Genomic DNA, 13,030 nt, shown 5'->3' with positions numbered 1-13,030 from the left:
ATTACAGATAAATTAATAGAAATTACTCAAACTGAGACACACACAAAAAAAACGGAGTGAAAAATAAAAAGGAACAGAAAATCCTGGATCCATAAGACAATACTAATGGTCTAATTTTTCTAAACTGCTGTGCTGTCCCTCACACAGTCTTTTAGAATTCATTAACATTTCATTTTCCCCAGCATTTTCAGTTATATATAACTGTAAACTCTCAAGGAGAGAGAAAACAAGGAAGAAGAAATATCTGAAAAGAAAGATAACAGCTGAGAATTTGACAAAAATTAAAAAAAACAACAAATCACAGATCCAATATATTCATATTCATTAAGCAGAAAAAAATACAAAAAGGAGAAGAAAGGAAGGAGGAAGAGGATGAAAATGAAGAGACAGGGAAAAAAGAAAAGGAAGGAGGAGAGGGAAGAAGAGGAGAAAGAAAGGAAAGAATCAAATTTAGATACATCACAGTTAAACTGCTAAGAACTAATAAAAAAAGGACATTTCTGAAGGCCTTTGGAGGGAGGAACAAAGCATGTCAAGATGAAAAAGAAGATAATCACAGCAGACTTCATACAAGACTATGCAAGTCATAAGACAATTGAATGAGATCTCTGAAAGTGCTGAAAGAAACATAAAAACTCAGAATCCTATACCCACACAAAAGTAACTTCTAAAATGAATACAAAATAAATTTCTCATCAAACAAAAGTTGACAGAAATCACTGCCAGCAGACCTGCTAATACAAGTAGTATTAAAGGAAGTTCTACAAACAGGAGTATAATACCAGAAAGAAATCTGGATCTAAACAAATGAACAGTATTGAAAATGGTAAAAATGAGGGTAAATGTATTTTCTGTGATTCTAACCACATAGAAAGAAAATTAACTATATAAAGCGAAATTTGTAACAACGAATTATGGGTTTTATACATATAAAGGTAAGTAAAATGCACGACTACATGAGAGGTCAAAGAGAAAAAAGTGAACAAAGAATAAATGGAATAAATAGAAAACAATTAGAAAAATGAAACGTTTAAATCCAACCATACCAAAAGCTACAATAAGTACAAATGGTCTGATCACTCCCAACTAAAGGTAGAGATTGTCAAAGGGTATTTTTAAAAGCAAGACTCAATTATATGCTTTCTAAAAGAAATCAATTTAAACATAAAGACACTGATAGGCTAAAAATAAAATGGTGGGGGGAAAATACCCCATGCAAACACTAATAAAAATAAAACTGAAGTGACTATTAATATCAAAAAGAATTTAGAACAAGGAATATTACCAGGGATGGAAAGAAAATCACATAATAATAAAGTTGTAAAGTCATCAAAAAGATATAACAATCCTAAATGTATATGTATATAACAACATAGCTTCAAAGTATATAAAACAAAACCGATAAAATTTAAAGTAGTCAAATTCAAATTTATAGTTGGTGACATTAGCACTTGATAAAAGAAGTAAACAAAATCAGAAGAAATATAGGACTTGAATGAAGAAACCAAAGGGAAATTAGAACATATTTTGATGAAATGAAGTAAAAACTCAACTTCTCAAAATTTGTGGGCCAGGGCTAAACCAGTACTTAAAGAGAAATATATATCACTAAATTCTCAGATCCACAGCCTAAGCTTCTGGCTTACAAAATTAGAAAAAGAACAGAAAATTAAACCCAAAGCAAATAAAGGAAGGATAAAATAAAGAACAGAAATCAATAAAACTGAAAACAGAATAACAGGGAAAAAAATCAATGAAATCACAATCTTGTTGTTTGAATATGATAAAAACAATTGACAGACCCCTAGCTAGATTCATCAGGATATAAAAAGAGAAGAAACAATTATCAATATCAGAAATGAGAGAGAAAATATCATTATAGATGCTATAGCCACTAAAAGAATAACAAAGGAATCCTATCAACAATTTTATACCATTAAATTCAGCTCAGAGGAAATGGACAGACTCCTTGAAAGATTCAAACTGCCAAAGCTCGCTCAACAGTAGGAAATCTGAGTAGTCTTATATCTATTTTTACATCAATTTATACTTAAAACCTTCTTACAAAAAAAATTATAAACCCAGATGGCTCCACCAGTAAATTTTACTCAACGATTAATGAAGGAAGAATACCAAACTCTCTGAGATGATGAAAGAAAAGGAGATACTTCCAAACTTACTATATGAGTCTAGCACTACCCTGATAATGATACTAAAACCAGTATTTCTACTTCAGATGATGAAAACTTTCTGGAAGTGGATAGTTGAGATAGTTGTAAAACAATGTAAATGTACTTAATGCCACTGAATTGTACACCTAAAAATGGTTAAAATGGTAATTTTTTGCTGTGTATGTATATACAGGTATTTCACACTTTACACTTTTCAAAAGTTTATGTCACTTTGCTTTTATGAAAGGCATGCACTAATACCTGTTTTTGCTAACTAAAAGAAATCCAAAGAGGATTTTCACTTTTATGGAAAAACAAAAAATAGCATTCAGTGTTTTACTTCCCAGCTAGCCATTACTGAGGCAGCACACACCAGGAGCAGGGAGAGTGGCAACTATACTCAGTATCTCAGCATCCAGTCACCACAGCTTTGAACCGTGTGTGAGAATCTGTGTTCTGTCTGGATTTATTTTGTCCATTCATTAGCAAGATGAGTCCTAAGGTAATTGCTTCTTTGTATCAGGCCATTTTGGCTTACAAAAGGTTTCACAGCAATTGCTTTACTTTCAGATAGTGGGGGAAACCTGTATCACATAAATTTTAAAAATCCATCAATTAAAAAAAAATTCACCATATCCACAAACTAAACAGAAAAATCATGCAAGTATCAACAGATGCGGAGAAAACATTCAGCAAAATTCAACATTCACTGATAGTTACGGTGGGGAGACTTTTCAACAAAGCAGGAACACTAGGAACTATCAAGCTGATGTAGAGCATGTATAAAAAGCCTACAAGCATCATGTATATAATAGCAAACACTGAACAATTTCCTTGTAAGATCAGGAACAAAGTCAAGATACCTGTTTTTCTGTTTCAACAATCAACTTTCTATTCAACACTGAATGGGATGTTTCACTCAAGGCAATAAAGCAAGACAAGTAAATAAAAGCATACAAATTAGCAAGAAAAAATTAAACTGTCTTTATTAACAGATAACACAATCATCAATGCAGAAAATTGCAAAAAATCTACAAAATAAGCTACTTTAACAGATAAGTCAGTTCAGCAAGGTCATAGGATGCAAAGTCAATATATAAAAACAACTGTATTTCTATATGCTAGAAAAGAAGAATTAGAAACTGAAATTAAAAACCAATGCCATTACCAATAGCACCCACAAACATGAAACATTTAGGGATAAACATAAAAAATGTGGAAGATATTTCTATAAAAAAGTACAAACACTGTTGGGATATATTTCAAAAAACCTAAATAAACAGATCAAGATCTTGTTCAAAGGTTGGAAGACTCAATATTTTTAAGATATATTAATAAATGCAAACATGATCTATGTAATATTCAACATAATCCCAAAGAAAAATTCCAACTGGATATTTTTTTGGTAGAAATTGATTTAAAAATTTATTATGAAGATATAAAGATTAGCCAAAACCATTTTTTAAAAGTAGAACAAAGATGAAGTTCTTTATCTGATCTCAAACCTTATCCAAAAAAGGTACACTCTATATACAGTTGTACAGTTGAAGAATAGACATACAGATTAACAAACAGAAAATCTAGAAACAGATCCACACATAAGTGGTCAACTCATTTTCAACAAAGGTCTAACGAACTCAATGGAAAAAGCATTAATCTTTTAAACAAGTGGTGTTTGGACAACTGGACAACATATGTAAAAAAAGAAGAAGAGAAGACAGAAGGTGAGAGACAAGAATCCTTTATCTGATAAGGCACTGGCATCTAAAATATATAAAGAGCTTTTATAACTCAATAATAAGAAAGTAAACCATCCAATTTTTTAAAAGACAAAAATTCTGAACAGATACTTCAAAGAGACACGAGTGGTAAATAATATATGATGAACTAGTCAGCATTATTAACTAGGGAAAATGGAAATGAAATCCAATAAAACAACATTAAACACCTAATACCATCATCAAAACTATAAAAACTGACAATACCAAGAGCTAGAGAAGATGTGGAGTAAGCAGAAATCTCAAACATTGCTTGTGGAAATGAAAATGGTACAACATCTCTGGAAAACATCTTCAGTTTCTAATAAAGTGGCATGTGCACTATTATATGAATATGTACCTAACAGGCTATATTAGAGAATATATACAGTCAAGATTTGTACATGAATGTTCATAACCACTTTATTTACAATAGCCTCAAACTGAAAACCTAAATGTTGGTAAAGAATAAAACAATAACAAACAGAAAAGATACATGATAACAAATGATAAACATGATAAATGCAACAACATGGATCAATCTCAACAATTAAGGGTTGACACAAATGGCTACACAATATACCATTCAATTTATTCAACATTCTGGAAAAGGCAAAACTGTAGAGACAGAAATCAGATCAGCGTTTGTCAGGAGCTGAGGAAAAGGAAAGACATTTACTATAAAATGGCATTAAGAAACTGGGGTAACAGTAATGTTATAAATCTTAATTGTGATGTGGTCATATACACACACTTGTCAAAATTCTTTAAGCTGCAATTCACTAAATCTTAATGTTTTTAAAGTGGAGATATATTCGTGCATACATACAGAATATCTTTGTGAGGACATTTATCTTTTTTTTTTTAATCCTTATACAAGATTCACTATATTCAGACACTATTCTAAATGATGCACAAACATTAACTAAACATGGGAGATACCTTTAGGAAGAGACCAAGTCTGAGGGTCTCAGGGTAAAGTGAGGCTAATCTTTTCTTCACTGTCCACTCTTTTGCACTTTTAAATCCTTCCATGGACAGAGGAGCATGGCAGGATATAGTCTATGAGATCGCAAGAGTCAGAAACAACTTAGCAACTAAACCACCACCACCATCATCACTCAGTTATGTACATACCTTGATTATTTTTTTAAAAAGCCAACTTTTCAAAAGCTACTTTTAAAGATTTATTTTTATAATTGCTTTTGTCACATTCTCAAAAGCTCTTCTTATTGACAAATCAAGGTATTAACTAACTCCTCTTACTTGATCTTTGCAGCATACAACTACCACTGTTTTTATTTTTGGCCATGCCACGCTGCTTGTGGGAATCTTAGTTCCCTGACCAAGGAATGAACCCGGGGCCAGGCCAGTGAAAGCACCAAGTCCTAAACACTGGACCACCAAGGAATACAGGCACCTCTTCCGTAAAGTCTCTTGCTACTCTCTTTTTTACAGGTATTCTTCCTTTCTGTATCCTCCATGCACTGTATCTGCTACTGAAATCTTAACACATACACTTAAGAAGCATGGCTGGTGTCTTTTCCCTCTCCTCTCTACACCACTGCCCTAGTTCAGACCCTCAGTGTCTTTCACCTGAACAATTCTGCTAGCATGGCCTCCCTGCCTTCAGTCCTGTCCTGCCCATATCCATTCACTACATTACTTATAGGACTGTCCTATGTAGAAAGCAAACCAGATCATGCCATTTTCAAGCTCAAATCTCAGTAATTCAAAAGCACATTACTTCACATAAAAATAGTCATCTCACTACTCCTGACTTTCCAGACTCATCTTCACATATCTAGAATTTTAATTATACTGTAACTTTTGTTACGTGATATAAGCTCCTCACCCCTAACACTTACTGGTCAGTTTCGTGAGTGCAGGGACCAAATTCCAGTCATCTTATCTTCAGTTTTAAGTGTCTGGCATTTAGTGAGTGTGATGATTAATTTTATGTGTCAACTTGTCTGGGCTAAGGTACTCAGATATTTGGTCAAACGTTATTCTGGGTGTTTCTGTGAGGGTGTTTTTGGAAGAGATTTACATTTAAATCACTGAACTCTAAAGAGTAAAAAAACTGACTCTCTAGACTGTGGGTGGGCCTTGTCAGTTGAAGGCCAGCAAAGGCTGACCTTCCCTGGAACGAGATGCAGCTTGCCAGTCAATGGCCTCCAGACTCTGCAGCTCCTTCCTGAGTCTCCAGCGTGCTGGCATCCCCAGCAAATTCTGGAGTAGCCAAGCATCCAAAACTTCATGGGTCGATTCCTTAAAATAAGTCTCTGTGTGATACACACACACACACACACAGACACACACACACACACTCCCTGTGGGACTCTGTTCCTCTGGAGAACCCTAACTAATAACACAGTGGGTATGCAAAAATATGTTTTTCTAATTAATGAAATTAATGCCGGTGTTTTTTTCTGTTTTATTTTCATTTAACTTACAAATAAAGGTCTACGAGATTTATTCTGACATATTTTTATAAATCACTTACCAGTTTTAAGTCAATATAAATGTGTTAAGTTAAAACAACATATACACAATGTAAGAACTACAGAAATTTGAACACGTGTTAGGTTTCATGTTACAAATACTTTTAAAACAAGAAAACACATTCACTAGCCAGGTTATAAAAACAGAACTGAAATCTCCAGTGATATCACACAGATAAATAATTTTTAATCACTCAAAATAACTGCCTAGATATTTACAGCACCTTAAAAAGTGTATCTAAGTATTTTTTAATAGATAATTTCATTTTTACTCCAAACTTCACAAAGGTGTTCCTGCAGAAACTGAAAATATCCCTGAAATAGAATCCATATGTGAGAAAATGGCATGGAAAAAACCGTATTGTTTATGACAGAAATAATTATTAAGCTTGTTTTGGGAATGTTCATACAAATGAAATGTTTAATAAAAATAATTTCTACATATGTATAGATAAAATGATAATTGAATACAAAGTGAAATGAAGTCAGTTCCTGCCAAGTTAACTGCCAAGGCCTGAATTCAGGGTTCTCAGCTTCTCTTGCAATGCAGGCAGGTGTTAATGATGTCATTACCTGCTGCAGAAGAAACAGGGGACCATGAACACAAGTCTTGGCAGAAAATAAACACCCTCTGAGTTTACCTTTAATTTAAAGTAAATAGAAAAATCAGTTTATAGAATGTCTGTCCTATATAGCTCCTGCCCTAAAGGGATAACTCAGGATCTTTATTTCCAGGGTTTTCAGCTGTATTCCAGAAATAAAGGCTAACAACCTCCATTCTTAAAAAGCACAAATTAAAAAACTGGGTATATATATCATTAGTCAGTATGGTAAAACTCACTACACTGGTACTAATATTATATAAAATATATACAATTATACAGCAAATTTTTAGTATTTTCTAATTGTAAGATTATAATATTTTATTGTGACCCCTAAACAGTGGTTATTTTGTACCAGGAGAATCTGTATCTTTAAAGATATGAAGATAAGAGTACCAACTTGGAAAAGTTAAAACTTGACATCTACTTTACACTAGTTAAGACAATACTGAGTCAAGAACACTGGAACAGAACTTGCTCATTATTTTTATATTCTGACAGGACAGAACTTCTCCATGTAAATTTAACTCTCACCTTGTCAAGCTGATCTTGAAGACTAGTGGATGCTTTATAACCAAGTTGTAACAGCATAGCTTCCGCAGCATTTTTTTTGGCTATCTTTTTATTAGGTCCTGTTCCAGTAGCAACTTCATTCCCTACCTTGACCTGGTAGGAATAAAGTAAGAAATGTAATGACAGCTGCTTTGGTAACAAACATTAACATCACTAAGCAATGTGTTCTGCTCTCTAGCATTCAAAAATATAAAGTTCAGTCCATAATAAAATAGCAATTACGATCCCTTTTATATTTTATATATATATATATATATATATATATATATATACATGAGAATGCATACACAGAGAAAAGTATGGAAATCTGGTCCTCAAAATTGAGGACATTATGAGGGGTTATATCAGGATGACAGAATCTTGAGTTCAGTTCAGTTCAGTCGCTCAGTCGTGTCCAACTCTTTGCGACCCTATGAACTGCAGCATGCCAGGCTTCCCTGTCCATCACCAACTCCCGAAGCTTGCTCAAACTCATGTCCATCGAGTTGGTGATGCCATCCAACCAACAGTTTTAGAACATTTTTATTTCCTTACATATTTCTATATTCTTTGATTTTTAAACAATAAACTTATTTATGTAAGCAAAAAAAAAAATTCACATTGTAGAGAGTTGATCATGACTACATTTAGTATTCTTTACTTAAATTAATAAACTGAAAAGACTAAAATTCACATTGCTGCCATTTAAAATAACGTTAAAATGCGCAGAAAACCTGAATACCCATTTCTCCAAAGAGGATACGGAGATGATCAATAGGCATATGAAACGATGTTCAGCACTGCTAATCATGAGGGCAATGCAAATCAAAAAACAATGAGATATTACCTCAAACCTGTCAGAACGGCTATCATCAAAAATATCCCAAATAACTAATGCCGGCAAGGATGGGGACAAAAGGGAACCCTTGTACGCTGCTGCTGAGAATGCAAATTGGTGCGGCCACTATGAACACAATGTGGCAGTTTCTCCAAACAACTAAAAACAGAATGGGGGGAGGGATAAATTGGGAGAATGGACTAGAGATATATACACTGCTATACATAAAACAGGTTACTAGTGAGGACCTATTATACAACACAGGGAACCGACTCAGTACTCGTAATGACCTATATAGGAAAAGAACCTTGCTAAGTCACTTCAGTCGTGTCTGACTCTCTGCGACCCCATAGACAGCAGCCCACCAGGCTTCCCCGTCCCTGGGATTCTCCAGGCAAGAACACTAGAGTGGGTTGCCATTTCCTTCTCCAATGCATGAAAGTGAAAAGTGAAAGTGAAGTCGCTCAGTCGTGTCTGACTCTGTGCGACTCCATGGACTGCCGCCTACCAGGCTCCTCCGTCCATGGGATTTTTCAGGCAAGAGTACTGGAGTGGGGTGCCATTGCCTTCTCCAAAAGAACCTTAAAAAGAGTAAATATACGATATGTATGATTGCCAGGTGGCTCAGTGGTGAAGAATCTGCCTGCAATGCAGCAAACGCAGGTTTGATCCCTGCGTCTGGAAGATGCCCTGGAGAAGGAAATGGCAAACCACTCCAGTATTCTTGCCTGGAGAATCCCATGGACAGAGAAGCCTGCTGTACAGTCCACGGGGTCACAAAAGAGTCAGACATAACCTAGCGACTAAACGACAACATGTATATGTATAACTGATTCATTTTGCTGTACACTTAACACTGATACAATACTGTAAAACAACTATACTCCAGTAAAAATCATTAAAAAAAAAAAAAAAAGGAACTACCATATATCCCAGCAATTCCACTCCTGGGTATATATCTAAAAAGCAAAAACACTAATTCAAAAAGATACACACACCTCAACGTTCATAGCAGCAATGTTTACAACTGCCAAGATAAGATGCAACCTCAGTGTCCATCAACAGATGAATGGATAAAGAAGTTGTAGTAATTATATACACAGTGGAATACTACGCAGTCATAAAAGAATGAAATTTTGCCATCTGAAACAACATGGATGAACTTGAAGGATATTATGCTAAGTGAAATAAGTCAGAGAAATACAAATACTGTATGATGTCACTTATATGTGGGATCTAAAAATACAACAAACTAGTAAATATAAAAAAAAAAGAAACAGACTTACAGATATAGAAAACAAACTAGTAGATACCAGTGGGGAGAGGGAAGCAGGGAAGGGCACTATAGAGGCAGGGGATTAAGAGGTGCAAACTATTATATATAAAATAAGCTGTAAGGATATACTATACAGAAAAGACCATATAGCCAATACTTTATAGTAACTATAAATGGAATATAACCTTTAAAAATTATTATAAATTATTATACTGTACCCTTGTAACATATACTATTGTACATCAACTATATACAATAAAAAATCTTTAATCCAAAAAAATAAATTTAAAAAATTATATAGTTTACAAAGGATTACATTAAGTAGTTTCTGAAGAGTACATATAAAGATTAATACAATACTGTGGTTAAAAACAAAGACTTCTGAGTCAGATTTGGGTATGAAATCTAACTCCATTATTTCCCATGAACTGATTCAAATTACTTAATATCTCTAAGCCCCAGTTTTTTCATTAGTAAAAGAGGGGTAATACAATGACCTAATAGTGTTACTCTGAAAATTAAACAAGAAAATGTATGTAAACTACAGTGTGTATTATAGCGTAATTGCTCAATAAACAGTAGCTTTTTATCATTAGAACTATCCCACAGTTCTCTTTTGTGAGCAAGATGCACACATGTATGTACTTCCATACATTCAAATATACATCAGTCATCTTATGTCCACATGTACATTTCCTGAGCTGGGTAATGATTTTTTAGTCATGTATATGCTGAGATAATATAAATATAAAAATTAAATCAGCAAACAAAAAAGGAAAAAAATTATATGAATAGAAAATACACAGTGAAAGTGGGATTTATTTTTACAGATTGTTCTCAGTAAGTGATAGAAGGAGCAGACAAGAAGATCATCACAATTTTGGAAATTAAAGAATGTAATCTAAATAATCTATGGGCAAAGAAGACATCTCACTGGAAATATTTTAAATAAGTAATAATGAAAATGCAATATGTCAAAACTTGAAAGATGCAGCTAAAGAGGGTGTAGAAGAAAACATGTAAGCCATAAAAGCTTAGAAAGAGTAATGAGCTAACCATTCATCTCAAGTAGTTACTAACAGCAAAATAAATCCAAAGAAACAGGACATTAAAAACAAGAGCAAAAATTTAGGAAATATAAAACAAAGTACAACAGAGAAGTTCAAAAAGCCAAAAGCTGGTTCCCTGAAAAGACTAATACAGTGATAGACCAAAGGCGAGGCTGATCAAGAAAAAATAAGAGAAGACACAATCAAGAATGAAGATGGGAGATTATGAACCTTCCATAGCATCACAAAATAATAAGGGATACTGAATAATTCAGCTAACATTTTTTAATACTTAAATAAAATGGAAAATTTCTAGACAATACACATTTCCAAAACTGGCACAGAATAAACCCCTAACTATATAAATCTATAACTACAAAGAAGTTAAAACCACAATTAAAAACTTTTTCACAACGAAAACTTCTGAGAGTTTTTCTAGCAAGTTCTACCCGATATTTAAGGAAGAATAATGCTACTCTTACAAAAATGCATCCAAGAATAAAAAAAAAAAAAAAAAAAGAGGAGTCCATCCCCAATTATTCAGTGAAGCATCACTTTGGTTTCAAAATCCAACAAGAAAAGTATAATTTGGCAAAACTAATACAATTATGTAAAGTTTAAAAAATAAAAAAAAGAAAAAAAGTTTAAAGACTAGTTTCATTCATGAACATAAATGCTAGTTTAAACCATGTAATAGTACACTGAACAAAGCAATGTGAAAAAAAAAGAAAAATAATGACTAAGTTAAGTTTATTTCAAAAATGTAAGGTAGGTCTAACATTCGGAATTCAATCAATCAATGTTATTTGCTATATTAATCAGTTAAGGAGACAAATCATATGATCACCCACATAAATTGAACAAGAGCATTTGCAAAACCTCAATGTTCATTCATATTACTCAGCCACAAAAAGGAATGCATTTGAGTCAGTCCTAATGAGGTGGATGAATCTAGAGCCTATTATACAGAGTGAAGTAATCAGAAAGAGAAAAACAAATACCACATATTAACACATATATATAGGATCTAGAAAGACGGTAGTGATGAACCTATTTGCAGGGCAGCAGTGGAGACACAGACATAGCGAAGAGACTTAAGGACGTGGCTGGGGGGTGGAAGGAAGGAGAGGGTGGGATGTATGGAGAGAGCAATATGGAAACATACATTACCATATGTAAAATACAGAGCCAATGGGAATTTGCTGTATGACTCAGACCGGGGCTCTGTGACAACCTAGAGGGATGGGATGGGGAGGGAGGCGGTAGAGGTGTTCAAGTGGGAGGGCACATAGATAAACCTATGGTTGATTCATGTTGTTTGGTAGAAACCAGCATACAACTGACAGTGTGGAGATTCCTTAAAAAACTGGAAATAGAACTGCCTTATGATCCAGCAATCCCACTGCTGGGCATACACACTGAGGAAACCAGAAGGGAAAGAGACACGTGTACCCCAATGTTCATCACAGCACTGTTTATAATAGCCAGGACATGGAAGCAACCTAGATGCCCATCAGCAGATGAATGGGTAAGAAAGCTGTGGTACATATACACAATGGAGTATTACTCAGCCACTAAAAAGAATACATTTGAATCAGTTCTAATGAGATGGATGAAACTGGAACCTATTATACAGAGTGAAGTAAGCCAGAAAGAAAAACACCAATACAGTATACTAACGCATATATATGGAATTTAGAAAGATGGTAACAATAACCCGGTGTACGAGACAGCAGAAGAGACACTGATGTATAGATCAGTCTTATGGACTCTGTGGGAGAGATGGGGAGATTTGGGAGAATAGCATTGAAACATGTATAATATCATGTATGAAACGAGTCACCAGTCCAGGTTCGATGCACGATACTGGATGCTTGGGGCTGGTGCACTGGCACGACCCAGAGGGAGGGTATGGGGAGGGAGGAGAGAGGAGGGTTCAGGATGGGGAACACAGGTATACCTGTGGCGGATTCATTTCGATATTTGGCAAAACTAGTACAATATTGTAAAGTTTAAAAATAAAATAAAATTTAAAAATAAATAAATAAATTCAGAATGCTTGCTAAAAAAAAAAAAAAATCACGTGTATACCTGTGGCAGATTCATGTTGATATATGGCAAAACCAATACAATATTGTAAAGTTAAAAAAATAAAATTTAGAAAAAAAAAAAAAAAAACAAATTTAAAAAAAATGTTTAAAGGATGTCTTAACAGCTATCAGAAATTTTATAGTTCAGATCTGTGCAATGTTTTTGAAACATTTCATCTTGCTTTTTCTGC

General features: G+C 34.0%; 1 protein-coding gene across 50 annotated transcripts in view; it reads right to left on the bottom strand.

Annotated features, from left to right (window-relative positions):
• Positions 1-13,030, bottom strand: part of STAU2 (staufen double-stranded RNA binding protein 2) — a 303,762-nt gene that overhangs the window by 171,340 nt on the left and 119,392 nt on the right. For 47 of the 50 annotated variants that reach the window (XM_086336528.1, XM_086336533.1, XM_086336515.1 and 44 more), the window contains one exon: positions 7,569-7,700. In XM_086336528.1, coding sequence (XP_086192654.1) covers positions 7,569-7,700 — 132 coding nt within the window. Of the gene's footprint in view, positions 1-4,325; positions 6,748-7,568; positions 7,701-13,030 lie in introns of those variants that run through there. The other 3 variants (XM_086336537.1, XM_086336539.1, XM_086336540.1) reach the window with 1 other exon arrangement.

Source organism: Bos grunniens, chromosome 14, assembly GCF_055505025.1.
Source record: "Bos grunniens cultivar Pamir isolate PY7600 chromosome 14, Bosgru_T2T1.0, whole genome shotgun sequence".
Classification (NCBI taxonomy): Eukaryota; Metazoa; Chordata; class Mammalia; order Artiodactyla; family Bovidae; genus Bos; species Bos grunniens.
This window is presented reverse-complemented; position numbering and strand designations above follow the sequence as displayed.